The 22,889-nt window shown below is 41.1% G+C and overlaps 1 protein-coding gene across 1 annotated transcript; it reads left to right on the top strand.

The window, feature by feature from the left end:
• Nucleotides 1-3,433: 3,433 nt before the first annotated feature.
• On the top strand, nucleotides 3,434-4,093 carry Sprr4 (small proline-rich protein 4). The gene has a single exon (NM_001416405.1). It carries the CDS (start codon nucleotides 3,455-3,457, stop codon nucleotides 3,686-3,688), a length of 234 nt encoding a protein of 77 aa, NP_001403334.1. The 5' UTR covers nucleotides 3,434-3,454; the 3' UTR covers nucleotides 3,689-4,093.
• Nucleotides 4,094-22,889: the final 18,796 nt, after the last annotated feature.

Genomic DNA, 22,889 nt, shown 5'->3' with positions numbered 1-22,889 from the left:
CCTAGATCTGTGATGCAACTAAATGACTCTTGCTGAATATTTCCCAAAATGTTTAGATCAGAAAGATCACAGAAAAGTGGGTGGGAACAGAAGGTGCAGATGGGGAGCAGAGGAAGCTGGGAAGCAGAGTGAGGAAGCAGAAAATGGAATGCAGTGCCTGAATTCTGGAATCCAGAATACCACATTATTAAGATTGATAGGCTGTTGAGGAGGAGGTGAAGGCCTGACCTAGAGGGATAAACAAAAGGAAGGGTTAACCTCGAAATGAAGGTGAGTTAGAAGCACTATTTTGTTTGCATGTGATGCTAAGCTCAGAAAAGCTCATTAATCATGCTCCCCACCCAAGAACAGTCATTGGTCCACTACATAGATGCTGTTTGCTATGATGTAGTGGAAATAAGCACTAGACCAGGTATCCACCTGGATCCACCCCTACGAGCTGAAGTTGTTGAGCAGGTTATTTAATTTCTTTGAGACTGTTTCTTCAAACTGTAAAATAAGATTTTCATGATACAACTGAATTGTCATGAGGATTAAATGAAGCAGAGGAGTTTGAAGTACTTAAGAAAGTGCTTGGGTACTCATATAAATCATCTTATAGCCTTTTACTTTGTCTGCATAAAGGGTAAACACCAAGGGATTTGTCTTCAGAAGGAAACTAAAGGTTGGGGCAGATAAACAGATGTGTGTGTGTGTGTGTGTGTGTGTGTGTGTGTGTGTGTGTGTGTGTGTGTGTGTGTGTGTGTGAGAGAGAGAGAGAGACAGAGAGAGAGACAGAGAGAGAGACAGAGAGAGACAGAGAGAGACAGAGAGAGACAGAGAGAGAGAGAGTGTGTTGGGGTGGGGATCATCAGCCACAGCAATTCTGCTTTCCTTCATTCCAGTCTCATGGCCAGCTAAAGGACCAGAGCTCCTTTCTCCCAACATGAACTGATCAAAGAGAAATAGAGATTGTCCTGTTAAATTGGTTACAGATGAACAAACACAACACTTTTGTTATATCTCACAGCATATTGAAGACATACTCTAGAAGAAACTATCATGAAATTGGATTTCATATCTTATATTTTGGGTGGCCTACCACAGGGATCAAGTTCTGCTTACTTCTGTGGCTATTACTAATATCCACAAGCAGCCACATCCGGATGGGTGGTGTGGAGGGGAAGAGCACCATCAGTGTGGCTGTTGTCATCTGCTGCTTGTGCTCCAGGAGAGAATTCAGAATGCATGCAAATGGCCTCTCTGGTGCAGGGAACACATGAGCATGAGATTGAGGAAAAAGAGGGGATGGACGGCATCTGTAACTAGGTGTTTTCTCCCTCTCCAGTAAGAATTGATGTTCTTTGAGTCACTTAGATTTGAGTACAAATTCCTTCTTGGGCCCCTGCTACTCATCTGTTTCTCAGCTGCAGCTGAAGGACAGTGATAATGGCATTTGTCTAGATTAGAGGATGTACAATCATAAAATGAAATAATAATCACCTCATGTCTTGGCAAGAGGATTCTCTACAAACAGTAGCAAGTAGTAGAGAAGGAGATATTCATATTTTTTGTCACAATTGCCCCAAATCTCATCTCTTTCCCCACTTCCTCCTCAATATTTATTTCAGCCTTCAAACAATCCTGTGTGGTGAGATAGTTGGGTTGTTAACAGACTGTTATTTCAAATGACTCAGGATCTGTTCCTGGCACCCACATAGTGGCTCAGAACTCTCTATAACTCCAGTCCTAGGGATACACACACACACACACACACACACACACACACACACACACACACACACACACATTTAAAAGTCATGAATCTTTCTGTTCAAGTCAACATCTTAATCAGTAAAGTTAACTCTTCTACTGGGACCCAGAGTGTTGGAAACATCAGGTGGGTGGTTTTTATCAAAACAGGCCAGTAAATCAAGTCCCCGTAGGAAGTGCAGGTGGGAAAAGTGGGTGAGGAATTGCTTGAGTGGTGATTATCAGGGCCACACCAAGGGCCTGGGGCAGGTTGGGGGCTCTTATAAGGGTTCCAGGAATGGCTGCATATGGATCTGTTCTCAGCCTTCTCAACTGGTTACAGCTCACAGCCTTTGGTAAGTAGGGATGTCTCAGTCTTGCTTCTCTCCTCCTTTGTATCCCTTGAGCCTCTAGGCCAAGCTCCTCTCCTGTTCTTGGGTAACTAGAAAGGTGACTTAGCCTCATGGCAATTATGGAAACGACACAGTAATTATCACCTAGGAAACACTATCTTCACTGTGCACCAAGGGTAGATGTGACTTATTTCCTGATTTGAGGTTTGATCACTCAGCATGATGGATCTTCTCATTGGAACTGGCGCACATAGAGCTGTGGCATTTTGTTGTAACTCTGGGTCTTCTGTAAAGCATCTTCATGTTCTCATCTGTTGTTGGTCCCTGCCAGCAAGCATAAAGCTTTGGTCTTAGATCTAATATGCATGTTGAATGTGGTGTTTCATACTAAGACAACCCATAGCTTAGTTTTCTTATCCTACTGGTCTGCTTTCCGGGGTGTATGCCTACCATTTATAATTTATAAGGTGAGAAGTGCAAAGAAAATCATAAGCATCCATCAGAACTGGAAGGACTCAGAGAACCCCCAGACACATATAACTAGAGCATGTCCCTCAGCCTGCTGGGCTGGTGATCTTTTCTTTGAACCAAGATCATTTTTGATAAAATGCTGAGCCATAATGTTCCCTGGTTCTCCATAAAGGGCTGAAACTTCTATCCTACAGCCAGAGCCTGTGATTCTCCTTAGCATATTAAGGGTGGAGTGGAGTGTAGAACCCAGACTTCTGTTACTGGTTCACCTATTCTCTAGACCCATTGGTTGTATTCCCTGACACTGTTTCCTGGAAACAGACACTGCTTTTGTTCTCTTCCTCATATACCTGCATCACATCACCTAACTGTCAATTACCTAGACCCATACCTTGAATTTGTAAATTCTTACATGTGCTTCATGTAGGAATGATTGTGTCTGTGTCCTTGGCTGCCCATCTATATTCATCATTACATTTCAGGAGGTGAGAGTGTGATTACATGTTCCTAGGAATTTAGGAAGCCACTGTTATGAGCATAGTTAATTTCTGGTAGCTAATGGTGAAAAGAGGATAGATCCTGTTACATCTCAGCTGCTTTTAAATCTTGAACTCAATACTTTTGATTTATTCTTGGTAAGACGAATAAATTACTTAAGTCCAGGGTCTATGGGAAGATAAGGAAGATAGGAATACTCATAACAACACAGAAGGAAGATGGTGAAAAAAATCATAGTAAAGGCAGATGAGTAGTTTATTTGCTGAGGCTGTTAATCATCCTTGGATACTAGTGGAAAATACTCCTTGATGAGGCAGATGGGAGGATATATATGGGACTTTTCTCATGGTGTCTTCATTATGTCTTCATTGGTCTCCTCCAGACGTACCTGCTCCTGGAACATGCCTTCCCATCAGCATCAGAATCAGCAACAGTGCACACCACAAGCCCAGCAGCAGCAGGTGAAGCAACCCTGTCAGCCACCTCCTACCAAATGTCAAGAGGCATGTGTGCCCAAAACCAAGGATCCATGTGTTCCTCAGGCCAAAAAACAATGTCCAGCAAAGAGCACAGCTAACCCAGCTCAGCAGAAGTGTCCTACTGCACAGCAAGACCCCAAGTATAAACAGAAGTAAGGATGAACTGGCAACCACCACCTGCTTAACGCCAGACTACTAGATGGAGCCTTGCCTTCCTCCTGCTTCTATTCCCACTGATCCAAGGTTTCCCCTCATTCTGCCTATGTCTAGTGAATTTGGATCTTAAGACTCCTTGACTCCTCATCAATCTCCTCATTACATATTCCCTTGTTACTCCAAGGCTTCTTCTATAGCCTACCCTTTTGTCTCCTAAGTGGGCATGAGAAAAATTTTACCACTCCAGCCTTTTTATTGATCATAATTGTGACCCTCTCTATTCCTTATTACACAATAGCCTCTTCTAGGGCTCTAGCCAGAGCTGATGTCTCAATCTTTGCCACTCCATTTCTTTCTACACTTGTTGCCCATTTACCCCATTAATAAACATGTGTTTCATGTAGGAATGATTGTGTCTGTGTCTTAGGTTGCCCATCTCCATTCATCATCACATTTCAGGACGAGAGAGTGTGATTACATGTTCCTGGGAGTTTAGGAAGCCACTGTTATGAGCATAGTTAATTTCTGGTAGCTAATGATGAAAAGAGGATAGATCCTGTTACATCTCAGCTGAAAGAGTAAAGAAAATAAGCCCAGAGACTTTTAATAAGCCTCTTAGACTTTTGAGAGACTTCCTTGAATAACCCCATCTAGGGGAGACCAAGGAGGAAAGGAATCCTTTAGACCTGATTAGAAATTCAACATACCTGGTAAATGTAGGTTTCAATACTTGGAAATGGTTGCCCTCCTCCTCAGCTTTTGCCAGCTTTTCTATAATTCAACCACAGAGGTAACCAGTTTCTGTCTGTTGATTGGTTGTAAATATCTTCATCTTACTCCTTCAGCTGCTCATTGAGCTTTTTGGAGGGCAGCTATGATAGGCCCCTGTTTTTTAGCACACCATAACATCAGTAATAGTGTCAGGTCTTGGGCCCTCCCCTTGAGCTGGATCCCAATTTGGGCCTGTCACTGGATATCATTTTCCTCAGATTCATCTCCATTTTTGTCCCTGCAGTACTTTTCAGATATAAACAATTCTGGGTCAGAGTTTTTTGACTGTGTGATGGTAACTCCATCCCTCTACTTGATGCCTTGTCTGTCAGGACACGCATGCTATGTGTATGGAACACTAATAAGTGGATATTAGCCAAATAAGTACAGAATACCCAGGATAGAATCCACAGAAATCAAGAAGGTTAACAAGCTGAAAGGCCCAAGTGAGAATGCCTCAATCCCACTTAAGAGGCAAAAGGAAACAATCACAGGAGGTGGGGAAGAAGGGAAGGACCTGGGTTGGGAAAGGGACTGAAAGACCCCAGCTTAGCAGCAGTAACGCCATTTTGCAAGGCTGTACTTAAGATGACTGGTTCAGGGAAAGGTTAGAACACTGAGTACACAGCGGCTGCCAAGCAGGATGTGTTTGGTTGAAGGCCTGGCAACAGGACGACTTCGGTTGAGCACCTGACAATGAAAAAAAGCCCCGGGAGAGGTCCCACACCCTGGTGGGGGGCCGAGTCAGTCGTTATGTTCCAAGAAGGTAGCTAAGAAACTTGCCCCCGGGCTGAACCCTTGGGGGGCCGAGTCAGTCGTTATGTTTCAGGAAGGTAGCTAGGAAACTTGCCCCCGGGCTAAACCCTTGCCATATTAGAATCCACCAATTATATCCCTGTAACCATGCATCTGCTTCTGTATGCTTGCTTCTGCTCCCCAAAATCCTATAAAAGCCCATCCTTGGTTCCGTGGGGCGCGCCAGTCCCCCGAGTGACTGAAGCGCCCGCAGGTGCCTGTGCCTGTGTATCCCAACAATAAACCAAATCCTCTTGCTGATTGCATCCTGTGGTGTCTCGGTCTGGTCTTTGGAGTTGGAGGGTCTCCATCCCGAGGGAAAGTTCTCCCTGAGAGCTTTTCAGGACAAGGAGGGGAACAGGGGAACATGATCAGTTATTGGGTGGGAGAAACAGAAATGAAGCCCTGAGGACTAGTAGAAACAATGGAAACAAGCAATCTCGAGAGGTAGGCAGTGGGGGACGGGGGGCTCGAGCATGTAAGTATGTAGCAGAGACCTGGGAAGTGAGAAACTCTCAGGGCTCAAAGAGAGAGACCTTAGACAAAATGGCCGACAGTGAGGAGAGGAAACTTATAGAAAAGTCAGTTTTCAATGTCTTAGCTATGTCTCATGTGTAGACTCTGGTAAGCCCTTCCTCAGACTCTAGGGTTCTGAGGTTGACAAGTATGCAATATCTCCAGCTATTTGACAAACAGAAACAACTGAAATTCTCTAATCAGTGACTAAAGTTAACTTAGTATGAGAAAGAAGAAACTGATGACATTCCAACAAGTCCAAGGAAAAGTCTCATCTATTTGGCATTATGTGAGAATCCTGCCTTCATAACAAATTGTTTTTGTCTTATTCTACCCAACAGAAAATAATGATCTGTGTTATGGAAGGGATTGCAGAACACAAGGAGACACTACGCATCATTAGATCAACTTCTTTACTGACCAAAAGAGACAACTGAAGAGTTTCTTCATTCATCATTCCTATATACCCTAAAATGTGTAAACTCTTGTATTACTACAGATGCTCCCCAAAGACAGCAAAATATACCATTTGCTAAGCTGGCTTTCGTTGTTTAGAGAAAATGCTTGTCAAAATGTTTGAAAGGGACAAATTATTATTTGGCTTTAGAGAGTTCTCTCCCAGGTCAGCAGATTTCCTTTTTGCTTCCAGGCTCTTTGCAAGACAGAAACATCAGAGCAGAAGAAATTTGATCACCTAGAACTAAGCTAACTATGGCAGGCAATGAGAGAGAGAGAGATGGAAGGGGGAGATTGGAGGGGAGGAGGGAGAAGGGGGAGAGAAAGAGAGAGAGAGAGAGAGAGAGAGAGAGAGAGAGAGAGAGAACATTCCATAAGATACAGAAGCTCAAGAGGAAGGAAGACTAAAGTGTGGATGCTTCAGTCCTACTTAGAAGGGGGAACAAAATACTCAGAGGAGGAAATGTCGAGACAAAGTGTGGAGCAGACACTGTAGAAAAGGCCATCCAGAGATTTCCCCACATGGGGATCCATCTCATATACAGTCACCAAACCTAGGCAATATTGTGGATGCCAAGAAGTGCATGCTGACAGGAACCTGATATACGAGTCTCCAGAGAGATTCTGCCAGAGCCTGACAAATAAAGAAGCAGATGCTCACACCCAACCATTGAACTGAGAATGGGGTCCCCAATGAGGTTTTAGAGAAAGGACTGAAGGAGCTGAAGGGTTATAACCCAATAGTAAGAACAACAATATCAACGAACCTGACTCCCCAGAGCTCCCAGAGACTAAACCACCAACCTAATAGCATAAAATTCTCTGGTTATGCTAAACAAGGTGGTATGCATCTATAATCGACACTCCAAATTCTCAGGCAGGAGTTATTCTTGACAACACAGTGAGATCCTGCCTTAAATAAATTATATACAGTAAAGTTAAAAATAAAGTAAAATTGGAACAACAACAAAAATGATTACACATGGAATGACCGATGGCTTCAGCCACAAGGGATGGGCCTTGTTGGGTATCAATGAGAGGAAAGGACCTTGGTCCTGTGAAGGCTCGATGTTTCAAAATAGGGGAACATCAGGTTAGGGAGGTAGGAGTGGGTGGGTGGGTCGGGGAGCACCCTCATAGGAGCAGGAGGAGGGGGCGTGGGATGGGGGTTTCTGGAGGGGAAACCAGGAAATGGGATAACATTGGAAATGTAAATAAAGAAAATATCCAATAAAAGAAAAGAAAAAAATATAGGACACACATTCCCATAGTGATTCAATGACCTATGCCTTCAATGGGTCCTACCTCCTTCCAAGAATACCTATTACTTCCTAGTAATAGGCTTAAATTATGAATTAATCAATCTATAAGTCAGTTTATTAGATGACAGCTTTCATGATCCAATCAACTCTCAATGGTTGGAATTCATTGGTCAGGGACTAAGCCTTTAATTTAGGAGTGTTTTGGAGGACATTTTATATCCAGGTATAACACTATGCCCCTGGTTCCCAAAAGACTTGTGTTCATCCTATGACGCAAAATACATTCACCACATCTCTAATCTCTAAGTCCCAATACCATTTATAGCATTTTTCCAAATTTCAACTAAAAGATATCTCTGTAGAGAGACTCAAATAAAAATTGTACGTACTTGGCAAAATCAAAACCAAGTTACAGGTTTGCAGTGAATGACTATGGAGGGTAAGTGTCCCTGTGGCAAAAGTGGGGAGCTGATCAAGCAGGATGGAACCACAGAAGGCAAGCACTTCATCCTGTAGCTCCATATCCAGAATTTATGGTGGTAACATGACATTCGCACCTAGGTTCTGGAGGTTGCCACCCATATTTTCTCTTCTGGCAGACTGTGCTTACTATCTGTGACTTTCGTGGGCACATGTTCCTTGTTCTTCATAATTCTAATTCCCGTAGACCCTCTTATAGTTATGAATTCACCCACAAAGTTATATAGTTCATTCTTTCAATGCCTGTTTGAAAAACAAAATGTTTGTTGCATTGCCTGGCTCACTAGGCTCTTAGGTGAAATCTAGGTAGAAACATCTGTGAGCCATTGTTGTGTGAAAAATGATATCATCTGCTAAGAACCTGAGCAGTAAGTAGGCCCCTAGGACCATGGTCACAGCAGTGTCTCTCTGCCAGTGTGAATTCCGAGGATACAACTTCCTACGTGACCGTGCATGAGAAGCAATTCTGACGTCTTTATGATTTTGTTGTTTTAGGTTTAATTTATTGGCTCATACTATTTCTTCTGTTTGAATATAATTAATCACCACTTTAAGTTACAGATCCCTTTGGCCTTAAAAGCTTAGTTGACATATTTCGATGGTACCCACTTAACACTTCTGAAAAAAAATTCCATGAAGTCTCATTATAAGCTATACATAGTTTAAATGAAATATAATCATTTAATTATTTTTATTTTACATATTTGGGTGCTTTGCCAGCATGTATGCCTATTCACCACTTGTATACAGTGGCTGAAGAATTCCAAAGAAGGCATCAGATCCACTCAAACCAGTGTTATAGATGGTTTTGAGCTGCCATGTAGTTAGGATTCTACCAAGGAACCTAACTTAGGTCTTCTGGCCGAACCATTTCTCCAGTCACAATTATTTTAATTATTAAGCACATCATTGTTTTCTTTAAACTTACTTCTGTATACTTAGCTGTTCAATTAAATTTTGAGTCCAGGAAGCAAAAGGATCCTATTGTTCTTACTGAGCCGAAATGCAAAATGTTATTCAAAAATAACTTCTGAGTGCAATGAAGTAGTTCATGTCTAGTCAGGGAATTGGTTGTGAGGAGTGCATTTATGGCCTGAATTAAATTATCTGTACTTATCTGGGTCTTGAAGAGTCTTGTGAGAGGGAATCACTGGAAGGTCAGGCAAAATACTTTTTTTTCCATTTCTTTTTCTTTCTTTTTTTTTTTATTAACTTGAGTATTTCTTATATACATTTCGAGTGTTATTCCCTTTCCCGGTATCCGAGCAAACATCCCCCTCCCCCCTCCCCTTCCTTATGGGTTTTCCCCTCCCAACCCTCCCCCCATTGCCGCCCTCCCCCCATAGTCTAGTTCACTGGGGGTTCAGTCTTAGCAGGACCCAGGGCTTCCGCTTCCACTGGTGCTCTTACTAGGATATTCATTGCTACCTATGAGGTCAGAGTCCAGGGTCAGTCCATGTATAGTCTTTAGGTAGTGGCTTAGTTCCTGGAAGCTCTGGTTGCTTAGCATTGTTGTACATATGGGGTCTCGAGCCCCTTCAAGATCTTCCAGTTCTTTCTCTGATTCCTTCAACGGGGGTCCTATTCTCAGTTCAGTGGTTTGCTGCTGGCATTCGCCTCTGTATTTGCTGTATTCTGGCTGTGTCTCTCAGGAGCGATCTACATCCGGCTCCTGTCGGTCTGCACTTCTTTGCTTCATCCATCTTGTCTAATTGGGTGGCTGTATATGTATGGGCCACATGTGGGGCAGGCTCTGAATGGGTGTTCCTTCAGTCTCTGTTTTAATATTTGCCTCTCTCTTCCCTGCCAAGGGTATTCTTGTTCCCCTTTTAAAGAAGGAGTGAAGCATTCACATTTTGATCATCCGTCTTGAGTTTCATTTGTTCTAGGCATCTAGGGTAATTCAAGCATTTGGGCTAATAGCCACTTATCAATGAGTGCATACCATGTATGTCTTTCTGTGATTGGGTTAGCTCACTCAGGATGATGTTTTCCAGTTCCAACCATTTGCCTACGAATTTCATAAAGTCGTTGTTTTTGATAGCTGAGTAATATTCCATTGTGTAGAGGTACCACATTTTCTGTATCCATTCCTCTGTTGAAGGGCATCTGGGTTCTTTCCAGCTTCTGGCTATTATAAATAAGGCTGCAATGAACATAGTGGAGCACGTGTCTTTTTTATATGTTGGGGCATCTTTTGGTATATGCCCAAGAGAGGTATAGCTGGATCCTCAGGCAGTTCAATGTCCAATTTTCTGAGGATCCTCCAGACTGATTTCCAGAATGGTTGTACCAGTTTGCAATCCCACCAACAATGGAGGAGTGTTCCTCTTTCTCCACATACTCGCCAGCATCTGTTGTCCCCTGAGTTTTTGATCATAGCCATTCTCACTGGTGTGAGGTGAAATCTCAGGGTTGTTTTGATTTGCATTTCCCTTATGACTAAAGATGTTGAACATTTCTTTAGGTGTTTCTCAGCCATTTGGCATTCCTCAGCTGTGAATTCTTTGTTTAGCTCTGAACCCCATTTTTTAATAGGGTTATTTGTTTCCCTTCGGTCAAACTTCTTGAGTTCTTTGTATATTTTGGATATAAGGCCTCTATCTGTTGTAGGATTGGTAAAGATCTTTTCCCAATCTGTTGGTTGCCGTTTTGTCCTAACCACAGTGTCCTTTGCCTTACAGAAGCTTTGCAGTTTTATGAGATCCCATTTGTCGATTCTTGATCTTAGAGCGTAAGCCATTGGTGCTTTGTTTAGGAAATTTTTTCCAGTGCCCATGTGTTCCAGATGCTTCCCTAGTTTTTCTTCTATTAGTTTGAGTGTGTCTGGTTTGATGTGGAGGTCCTTGATCCACTTGGACTTAAGCTTTGTACAGGGGGATAAGCATGGATCGATCTGCATTCTTCTACATGTTGACCTCCAGTTGAACCAGCACCATTTGCTGAAAATGCTATCTTTTTTCGATTTGATGGTTTTGGCTCCTTTGTCAAAAATCAAGTGACCATAGGTGTGTGGGTTCATTTCTGGGTCTTCAATTCTATTCCATTGGTCTATCTGTCTGTCTCTGTACCAATACCATGCAGTTTTTATCACTATTGCTCTGTAATACTGCTTGAGTTCAGGGATAGTGATTCCCCCTGAAGTCCTTTTATTGTTGAGGATAGCTTTAGCTATCCTGGGTTTTTTGTTATTCCAGATGAATTTGCAAATTGTTCTGTCTAACTCTTTGAAGAATTGGATTGGTATTTTGATGGGGATTGCTTTGAATCTGTAGATTGCTTTTGGTAAAATGGCCATTTTTACTATATTAGTCCTGCCAATCCATGAGTATGGGAGATCTTTCCATCTTCTGAGGTCTTCTTCAATTTCCTTCTTCAGTGTCTTGAAGTTCTTATTGTACAGATCTTTTACTTGCTTTGTTAAAGTCACACCGAGGTACTTTATATTATTTGGGTCTATTATGAAGGGTGTCGTTTCCCTAATTTCTTTCTCGGCTTGTTTCTCTTTTGTATAGAGGAAGGCAACTGATTTATTTGAGTTAATTTTATACCCAGCCACTTTGCTGAAGTTGTCTATCAGCTTTAGTAGTTCTCTGGTGGAACTTTTGGGATCACTTAAATATTCTATCATATCATCTGCAAATAGTGATATTTTGACTTCTTCTTTTCCGATCTGTATCCCCTTGACCTCCTTTTGTTGTCTGATTGCTCTGGCTAGAACTTCAAGAACTATATTGAATAAGTAGGGAGAGAGTGGGCAGCCTTGTCTAGTCCCTGATTTTAGTGGGATTGCTTCAAGTTTCTCTCCATTTAGTTTAATGTTAGCAACTGGTTTGCTGTATATGGCATTTACTATGTTCCGGTATGGGCCTTGAATTCCTATTCTTTCCAGGACTTTTATCATGAAGGGGTGTTGAATTTTGTCAAATGCTTTCTCAGCGTCTAATGAAATGATCATGTGGTTTTGTTCTTTCAGTTTGTTTATATAATGGATCACGTTGATGGTTTTCCGTATATTAAACCATTCCTGCATGCCTGGGATGAAGCCTACTTGGTCATGGTGGATGATTGTTTTGATGTGCTCTTGGATTCGGTTTGCCAGAATTTTGTTGAGTATTTTTGCGTCGATATTCATAAGGGAAATTGGTCTGACGTTCTCTTTCTTTGTTGTGTCTTTGTGTGGTTTAGGTATAAGAGTAATTGTGGCTTCATAGAAGGAATTCGGTAGTGCTCCATCTGTTTCAATTTTGTGGAATAGTTTGGATAATATTGGTATGAGGTCTTCTATGAAGGTTTCATAGAATTCTGCACTAAACCCGTCTGGACCTGGGCTCTTTTTGGTTGGGAGACCTTTAATGACTGCTTCTATTTCCTTAGGAGTTATGGGGTTGTTTAACTGGTTTATCTGTTCCTGATTTAACTTCGGTACCTGGTATCTGTCTAGGAAATTGTCCATTTCCTGAAGATTTTCAAGTTTTGTTGAATAGAGGTTTTTATACTAAGATCTGATGATTTTTTGAATTTCCTCTGAATCTGTTGTTATGTCTCCCTTTTCAATTCTGGTTTTGTTAATTTGGATGCACTCTCTGTGTCCTCTCGTTAGTCTGGCTAAGGGTTTATCTATCTTTTTGATTTTCTCAAAGAACCAACTTTTGGTTCTGTTGATTCTTTCTATGGTCCTTTTTCTTTCTACTTGGTTGATTTCCACTCTGAGTTTGATTATTTCCTGCCTTCTACTCCTCCTGGGTGTATTTGCTTCTTTTTGTTCTAGAGCTTTTAGGTGTGCTGTCAAGCTGATGACATATGCTCTTTCCTGTTTCTTTCTGCAGGCACTTAGCGCTATGAGTTTTCCTCTTAGCACAGCTTTCATTGTGTCCCATAAATTTGGGTATGTTGTACCTTTATTTTCATTAAATTCTAAAAAGTTTTTAATTTCTTTCTTTATTTCTTCCTTGACCAGGTTATCATTGAGTAGAGCATTGTTCAATTTCCAAGTATATGTGGGCATTCTTCCTTGATTTTTATTGAAGACCAGTTTTAGGCCGTGGTGGTCCGATAGCACGCATGAGATTATTTCTACCTTTCTGTACCTGTTGAGGCCCGTTTTTTGACCAATTATATGGTCAATTTTGGAGAAAGTACCATGAGGAGCTGAGAAGAAGGTATATCCTTTTGCTTTAGGATAGAATGTTCTATAAATATCTGTTAAGTCCATTTGACTCATGACTTCTCTTAGTCTGTCTACATCTCTGTTTAATTTCTGTTTCCATGATCTGTCCATTGATGAGAGTGGGGTGTTGAAATCTCCCACTATTATTGTGTGAGGTGCAATGTGTGTTTTGAGCTTTAGTAAGGTTTCTTTTACATATGTAAGTGCCCTTGTATTTGGGGCATAGATATTTAGGATTGAGAGTTCATCTTGATGGATTTTTCCTTTGATGAATATGAAGTGTCCTTCCTTATCTTTTTTGATGACTTTTAGTTGAAAATTGATTTTATTTGATATTAGAATGGCTACTCCAGCTTGCTTCTTCTGACCATTTGCTTGGAAAATTGTTTTCCAGCCTTTCACTCTGAGGTAGTGTCTGTCTTTGTCTCTGAGGTGTGTTTCCTGTAGGCAGCAGAATGCAGGGTCCTCATTGCGTATCCAGTTTGTTAATCTATGTCTTTTTATTGGGGAGTTGAGGCCATTGATGTTGAGAGATATTAAGGAATAGTGATTATTGCTTCCTGTTATATTCATATTTGGATGTGAGGTTATGTTTGTGTGCTTTCATTCTCTTTGTTTTGTTGCCAAGACGATCAGTTTCTTGCTTCTTCTAGGGTATAGCTTGCCTCCTTATGTTGGACTTTACCATTTATTATCCTTTGTAGTGCTGGATTTGTAGAAAGATATTGTGTAAATTTGGTTTTGTCATGGAATATCTTGGTTTCTCCATCAATGTTAATTGAGAGTTTTGCAGGATACAGTAACCTGGGCTGGCATTTGTGTTCTCTTAGGGTCTGTATGACATCAGTCCAGGATCTTCTGGCCTTCATAGTTTCTGGCGAGAAGTCTGGTGTGATTCTGATAGGTCTGCCTTTATATGTTACTTGACCTTTTTCCCTTACTGCTTTTAATATTCTTTCTTTATTTTGTGCGTTTGGTGTTTTGACTATTATGTGACGGGAGGTGTTTCTTTTCTGGTCCAATCTATTTGGAGTTCTGTAGGCTTCTTGTATGCCTATGGTATCTCTTTTCTTAGGTTAGGGAAGTTTTCTTCTATGATTTTGTTGAATATATTTACTGGTCCTTTGAGCTGGGAGTCTTCACTCTCTTCTATACCTTTTATCCTTAGGTTTGATCTTCTCATTGAGTCCTGGATTTCCTGTTTATTTTGGACCAGTAGCTTTTTCCGCTTTACATTATCTTTGACAGTTGAGTCAATGATTTCTATGGAATCTTCTGCTCCTGAGATTCTCTCTTCCATCTCTTGTATTCTGTTGGTGAAGCTTGTATCTACAGCTCCTTGTCTCTTCTTTTGGTTTTCTATATCCAGGGTTGTTTCCATGTGTTCTTTCTTGATTGCTTCTATTTCCATTTTTAATTCCTTCAACTGTTTGATTGTGTTTTCCTGGAATTCTTTCAGGGATTTTTGCGATTCCTCTCTGTAGGCTTCTACTTGTTTATTAATGTTTTCCTGTGTTTCCCTAAGGGAGTTCTTCACGTCTTTCTTGAAGTCCTCCAGCATCATGATCAAATATGATTTTGAAACTAGATCTTGCTTTTCTTGTGTGTTTGGATATTCCATGTTTGTTTTGGTGGGAGAATTGGACTCCGATGATGGCATGTAGTCTTGGTTTCTGTTGCTTGTGTTCCTGCGCTTGCCTCTTGCCATCAGATTATCTCTAGTGTTACTTTGTTCTGCTATTTCTGACAGTGGCTAGACTGTCCTATAAGCCTGTGTGTCAGGAGTGCTGTAGACCTGTTTTCCTCTCTTTCAGTCAGTTATGGGGACAGAGTGTTCTGTTTTAGGGCGTGTAGTTTTTCCTCTCTACAGGTCTTCAGCTGTTCCTGTGGGCCTGTGTCTTGAGTTCACCAGGCAGCTTTCTTGCAGCAGAAAAGTTGGTCTTACCTGTGGTCCCGAGGCTCAAGTTCGCTCGTGGGGTGCTGCCCACGGGCTCTCTGCAGCGGCAGCAACCAGGAAGACCTGTGCCGCCCCTTCCGGGAGCTTCAGTGCACCAGGGTTCCAGGTGGCCTTTGGTGTTTTCCTCTGGCGTCTGAGATGTGTGCGCAGAGAGCAGTCTCTTCTGGTTTCCCAGGCTTGTCTGCCTCTCTGAAGGTTTAGCTCTCCCTCCCACGGGATTTGGGTGCAGAGAACTGTTTATCTGGTCTGTTTCCTTCAGGTTCAGGCGGTGTCTCAGGCAGGGGTCCTGCCGCTCCTGGGCCCTCCCCCACGCGAGCCCAGAGGCCTTATACAGTTTCCTCTTGGGCCAGGGATGTGGGCAGGGGTGGGCAGTGTTGGTGGTGTCTTCCGCTCTGCAGCCTCAGGAGTGCCCACCTGACCAGGCGGTGAGGCCTCTTTCCCAAGGGGTCTGGGAGCAGAGAGCTGCTGCCGGCTGGGATCCGCGGGCGTGGGACCTCCGGCAAACACAGGACGTGCCCGGTCCTAGGTGAACTCTGCCTCTGTGTGTCCTGATCTCACCAGGCAGCTCTCTTGCAGCAGACAAGTTGGTCTTACCTGTGGTCCCGAGGCTCAAGTTCGCTCGTGGGGTGCTGCCCACGGGCTCTCTGCAGTGGCAGCAACCAGGAAGACCTGTGCCGCCCCTTCCGGGAGCTTCAGTGCACCAGGGTTCCAGATGGTCTTTGGCTTTTTCCTCTGGCGTCCGAGATGTGTGTGCAGAGAGCAGTCTCTTCTGGTTTCCCAGGCTTGTCTGCCTCTCTGGAGGTTTAGCTCTCCCTCCCACGGGATTTGGGTGCAGAGAACTGTTTATCCGGTCTGTTTCCCTCAGGTTCCGGCAGTGTCTCAGGCAGGGGTCCTGCCGCTCCTGGGCCCTCCCCCACGGGAGCCCAGAAGCCTTATACAGTTTCCTCTTGGGCCAGGGATGTGGGCAGGGGTGGGCAGTGTTGGTGGTGTCTTCCGCTCTGCAGCCTCAGGAATGCCAGGCAAAATACATTTTAGCATGGCAGGATTTGTGAGTGTGAGCGGAAGAAAAGCTCTGGCTTTTCTACTGTGGACAACTCTGGCTGGGGACAAAGAAACACAGATCTTTTTAGATGCCGGGGGTTGGGGGGGGGGATACTGTATCCAGACAAATGGCTGACTCTCCATTAAACAAATGAAACGAATTTTAGCAGTGATCATACCTGAATACAAAATACCTATGCAGGCAGTCGCTAAAGCGCATATGCCTGAGTAGATGAATGATGCAAAGAATAAAGCTGACAACCTGCACTGAGGCGGCAGGGGGATAAGGACTGGGAATTTTACCAGGCAGAGTTACAAAATGCAATATCAGGAGAACATACAGTTTGTTAGACACCTGATAACGCTTTTGGCGAGTTCTAAGTAGAAGTCCTGATGTGATGGAACATCTTGGGGTTCCTAGGAAATCGGTCAGTTTTATGGATAGAGGTTATGTGAATGCAAATATATATATATATATATATATATATATGTGTGTGTGTGTGTGTGTGTGTGTGTGTGTGTGCGCGTGTGTGCCTGTATGAATGTGAAAGTGAATGTATATATGCATATGCAAATATGTGTGTATATGTAACTGTATTTAAGATTTGATTTTGATTAGTTTAGTATTTATTTGTATTTGTATTTTGTATTCATTCAACACAAATAAAAATAAAGATTCCATTACGTGGTATAAATAAGCTTAGTAAATTTAGTAAAAGATATGATATTGGTAATGATGATATTCTTAAGAAATAAAAAGATGTGTCATATCTGTACACTGGAAGAATTAATTTTGAAGTATGTGTCAATGATCTTCAAATTGACTAAGATGTGAAAATTAGGGTGAAATGATGTTGGAACTACACATTTTGACATATTGACTTTAAAAGTCAAATGATGTTATATGTTGGGGAGGTTGCACATAGCTAGGGACTCTTCATGAACTACTGTGGATGTATAAACAAATTCTGAAACCTGAGCTCTTACATCGACATAACAGCTACTTCACTCTTTAGACATAATAGCAACAAACATCCATGACTGTTAACAGGTATGAGTTTGTTTGTAGTAGCATTCATTCTTATTTTTTTTAAAGGAAGAAAGATTTATTTTGCTCATAGTTTCAAAGGTTTTACCACCATTGCTCTCACAATGTAGAGGCATAGCTCATTATGTGGGCAAAGAAGCAGAGAGAGAAAGTTTGGCTGGCTGGCTTTCTCCCCTCTACCAAGTTCAGACAGACAGCATGGGAATGGTGCTGCCTCCTTCACATAAGCCTTTCTGGAATGCCCTTACAGAGACATGTGCTTGTTGTATGTTATTAACTCAACCAGCTTGATTATCAAATTGACCAAAAACAAGTATAGTCAAAATGTTTGGGGTTATTTTTCTCCAAATATTCTCAGTGAACACCATCAGGAAATGTAATAGGAAAGAAATATATTTCTCATTTTTATTGAATGTATATCAAAGTATTCACTGGGTAGAATAGCTAACTTGACATTTTTGAACAAGCATAAAAATTTTATCTTCTGTGAGTTGTTACAAAATTCATGTGTATATCTGTGTTTGTATCCATAAGTGCATACTTGTTTGCATCCATGTATGTATCCACATACATATTCTTCCATGCATATAATCATATCTGTGTCCATATTTATATCAATGGGTACATTCTTATATCTGCCCATGTGTGTATTCATGTGTATCTCTACCTGTGAATTTGTGTGTATTCATGTGTAGTGTATATCCATGTGTACTTCTTTTTTTTTGTATTTTCTCCATCTTTATGAAATTTATAGGCAAATGGATGGAACTGGAAAATATCATCCTGAGTGAGGTAACCCAATCACAGAAAAACGAACATGATATGCACTCATTGATAAGTGTATATTAGCCCAAATGCTCGAATTACCTTAAATGTACAGAACACATGAAACTCAAGAAGGATGACCAAAATGCGAATGCTTCACTCCTTCTTTAAAGGGGGAACAAGAATACCCTTCGGAGGGGATAGGGAGGCAAGTTTAGAACAGAGATTGAAGGAACACCCATTCAGAGCCTGCCCCACATGTGGCCCATACATATACAGCCACCAAACTAGATAAGATGGATGAAGCAAAGAAATGCAGGCTGACAGGAACCGGATGTAGATCTCTCCCGAGAGACACAGCCAGAATACAGCAAATACATAGGCAAATGCCAACAGGAAACCACTGAACTGAGAACGGGACCCCCGTTGAAGGAATCTGAGAAAGGGCTGAAAGAGCTTGAAGGGGCTTGAGACCCCATATGAGCATTCATTCTTATAATCCCATCTGAAAACCTCCCACCAAATTTTCATTGGCAGAGTTGTTGCCAAGTTAATCACAATATAATTCTAAAAATGTATACCACAAACCACTGAGATTAGAAAAACTACTCAGTGAAGATGAATCTCACAATCTTGAGTGGAAACACACATTAAAAGCACACATTCTAGGACTTCAACATCAGAGGACAGAAAAATGGACTTCAGAAGGAGCTGGTACCATTTTGTTGACGAGCAAAACATATATGGTTACCTTGTGAAAAGTGATTCCCCTGTACTTCTGAGTTTTCAAAAACTCTATTACATGTAATGGTATCAAGGCAGCCTTTGGATTCTACTTTATACATTATTCTTATTGTTCTTGTGAAGAATTCTCCAAATTCCTACCTTCACACCTGCAAACCCCATTCACACAGCAGTGAAACTAAAGCATTTCTGCTCTTCCGAACGACGCCATAGCAGGACAGGCAGTTGCACTATTCTTTTCTCCCTCCTTACCATTCCAAATGCCCAGAAAATCCACTCCACCCCAGAACCAAAACAAACCCCACCTTACCCATCTGTCACAAACCCGACAGTCTCAAATTTCCTGCCACCTCCTCTTTTGGACAGGAACCCCTCAGCTTCCTGTTTCTGGGCTTTGGGACCTCCAGGCTGTGATGTCCGAGATTTGAATTAAGGTTCTGGCTCTGCTCCAGACTAGATCTGGGACTTTGAGTAACATTCCTAACTTCAGTTTATAAAACTATAGGATGAGAGGTTTCGTTGGATGCTTTCTTGCTGCTTTAAACTTAGGTGGATCCTAGAATTCTTTGGGGCTTTTGCATTTCTGTGGCTCCTGTGCTGTACTCCACCCTCTCCTCTCCACTGGGTTGTAGCTGGTAGTTTCCTAACAAACAAAGCAAAGTGTTCTCACAAAAGCAAGGAACGGAAATGATAAATAAATGGATGGGTGGATGAAGATCAGATTCCACGAGAAATTTCAGATTGAGCTTTATATGTCTTTTAAAAATAAAAATCTGCTTTAAATTATATAGACGAGAAGGAGAGTGGGAAAGGCTGTGGAAGTGAGTGAGATCTGCTGCTACAGGAGCAGTTAAGAGTCAACAACAACAATAATAACACAGACACACACACACACACACACACACACACAAACACAAACACAGAGTTCTCTGACCTCCCTTTATTGGTCTAAATGCAGTTTATAAATTTTCCTTTGTGAGGTGTCACAAACTCCCATTCTCCTGGTGAAGGCACTGATAGCAACCCTTATCATTGGGGTCACAGAGGCAAGATGACATATGTTCTCTTCTTCTCTTCACCATGTTAGACCTTCAAATCCCAAGCAGCTATTAAAGGATTTTCCTTTCATTTTGGTGTTCCTTCTTTCTAAAGCAGCTTATGACTCATGTATCATATAATTCACCCACTTAGAGTTTAAAAATATAAGTATTTAAGTACATCCAGGGTTGTAAAAACATCACGACAATCTGTCTTAGAGCATGCCATCATATAAACATGACTCCATACACATCAGCCCTCATAGTTCATTCTCCTACCGTTGCTTTCCTCCTTGCCCCTAACCTGAGCCAATTAGCCTCTTCTCATCTCTTCATTTTGGCCTATCATTTGCATGTATTTAAAATACTCTACTGCTTAACCACAACTTCACATTCCTCAATTTCACCCAGTCCTCCTTTCCCAATAGCCCTACATATCTCCAAGGTTACCATAGTTATATTCCCTGTTCCTGAAATTAGCATTTTTATGTTGAACATGACTGAGGCAATGTGGCTTCTCTGTGCATGATTAAACCATTTCATACAAAATTTTCCATGTTATCACAAATCACAGCATCTTCCTCTATTTATTTACTGAGGAGTATTGCACTGTGTGTATTTAACATTTTCTTTAGTCATTCATCAGCTGGTAAACAGTGGGGTTACTCATCATCTTCTAACTAGTGTGAAAAGCATTGCACTAGATATTGGAATATGAGGATCTCTTCTATATGTTGATTTTACTTTACTTTGTTTAAAGCTATGGCACATAGATAGTTAACTGAAACATAAACTGCTTCCCAGGAAGGCTATGCTGACTTTCTCACCAAGGGTATGTTATGGTTCTCTTATTTCTCAATCCTAATCAACATTTACATTTACTTTTAAGATCATAGCCATTCTAACAGATACAAGGTCATATTTCTTCGTGGTTTTGTCATGCTCTTTTTTGATGATTACTGGCGTATTTTTTTTCACATATCTGTTGGCTATTTCAATGTAGTCCTTTAAGAAGTAACTATTCAGTTTTTTAACCTGTTTTTCCTCATGGTGTTTTCATGCTGCTCAATTGAATGCCTTATAAATTTACTACAAATTAATAGTCCTAGTTAGGATATATTTGCTTACATGCTCTAAATGGTCTCAACTTAGTGGATGACTTTCTTTGATGGGTAGAGGCATTTTTACTTTGTATAAGCTCAGTTATGTTATTGTTACCTGTGCTTTTAAGGTAACTGGAAAAGAAAGTCATTGCCAGAACTTGTTATGTCATGGATTTCCCTCCATGTTTTCTGCTATCTTCAAGGCTTTTGGCTTTGCATTAAATTCTTTAATCAATTTTGAGATGATTTGTTACTCTACATGTGATTTTTTTCAACACTGGATTGAAAAGCCTATTTTGTTTCCCTGGTGCTCTTTCCCCAGTGCATACTCTCAGCAACACCTTTGTCAATATGACTTGCATATAAATGTATGCACCTACTTCCTAGCTCTCTACTCCATTCCATTGGTCAGTACCACACTGTTTTGTTTACAATAGCTTTGTAGACTACTTTGAGGTCAGGTAGTATTATGTACCTACCTTTGGTTTTTGGGCTTAAAAAAACTTTGGTTATTTGGGCCTTTTGTAGTTACATATGAATTTTAGGATTATATCTTAAATCTAATAAGTCTCTTGAGTACTCAGTTCTTCTCTATGGAGGTACAGTGAAAGTATAAATATTGATATAAATAAAAATTGTATGCCTTTCTCCTGTCAATTTGTGTTCTGTCAGTTAAATCTTCAGGCACCTATCACTGAATCTAAGAGGTAGAGGGAAATGTTCTTCTCATATAGTAGAAAACAAAATCTTGATATTATTTTGGTCCTCAAAGGTTTGAATTTGGACTAGACAGAAGGTTCTCAGAGATTGGCAAATGGTCCTTTTTCACAGCAGAAAGCATCCATACCATGGACATTACAGTGCCCTGAAAGGTGACACGGGATCATCTGCTGGCCGTAGGCTACTGGATCTAGGCCCAGACCTGCTAAACAAGCCTCAGCCTGCCCTTTGATGATTCCCTGGAGGAAGAGTGAGGAACATGGGTGTGTGGAAGTACTTAGTCTTCCTTAGATGGAACATAATTGTGTCACAAGTCTCCCAGTGTCCTTAGGCCAAACACCTACACTCAAAAGCACCTAGACTCATCAACATCAACATCTTCTTCCCAAGGCACCTTAGCACTCACCTGTATCTCCCTCCACTTGTGGTGCTTCACAGGATGGTAATTGTCCTACTTCATTCAGATTCTAGCAGTTGCTACTTCTTTTAAAGTGGTGATTCTTCAAGACTAGTTTTAACAGTAGACTCTAAGACATATACACATTTGCTGATTAAAGAAAACTATAATAAAGCTTGAATATATACAATTTTAAAGACACCAGATGATGTTAATTGTAATCAAGAAAGAAAAAGCATTGTGCTTACACTCTACTGTTGCCCAAATTATCTGACCCAAAAATTACCCAAGGCCTGATTTTAGAATCAAGATTCCATAGTTCCTTCTCTTAGCTATTTATCTCATTAAAATTAATATCAGTTCCTAGTAATCTTTTATTAGAATTAATATTAATTCCATGTTAGAAAATGTTAGTATAAAAATTAGAATTGTATCCTTAGCAACATTTTAATAATATTCTTATTCTTCCACTAGTTTGGAAACTTTTCTTCCTATGAACTGATTTAGTTCTAGGAAGTACAGAATGTTGCCTCTTTCTTCACAAGTCTTCTCAAAGCTTGGATTTCCTGCTTGCAATTTGATTGTCATTCAGCAGCTATGTGTTCAACACATGAGTGACTGCTTCAAATATGAAGAAAATGAAATAATTTTCTGAGTCACTAGAAATGATTTTCTAATAATAGCTGTGGTTCAAACCCTAAGGAAAAATGAACTTGCTATCTGCTCTCTATTGCTGTGTGCTAGTCACCATAGAGTTGATTGCATGTGTAATTTCATATAATAACAGCTCAGAAGGCAAATATTATCACTCCTAAGATACAGGTAAGATAAACGGAATCTCACAGTGTTGGGTTTGCATCTTGGCTATCACCTGATTAGCCAAAACTTCTCAAGAGATTTTGTGCCTCAGTTTCCATATCTCTCTTTCTTATACTGCTG

This window comes from Rattus norvegicus, chromosome 2 (genome assembly GCF_036323735.1).
Source record: "Rattus norvegicus strain BN/NHsdMcwi chromosome 2, GRCr8, whole genome shotgun sequence".
Taxonomy (NCBI): domain Eukaryota; kingdom Metazoa; phylum Chordata; class Mammalia; order Rodentia; family Muridae; genus Rattus; species Rattus norvegicus.
Note: the sequence above shows the minus strand (reverse complement) of the source record. Positions and strands in the feature narration are given on the sequence as shown.

Bases quoted from the DNA above. Each gene is read 5' to 3' on its own strand.
- Sprr4 (NM_001416405.1), top strand. From the start codon at position 3,455: ATGCCTTCCCATCAGCATCAGAATCAGCAACAGTGCACACCACAAGCC.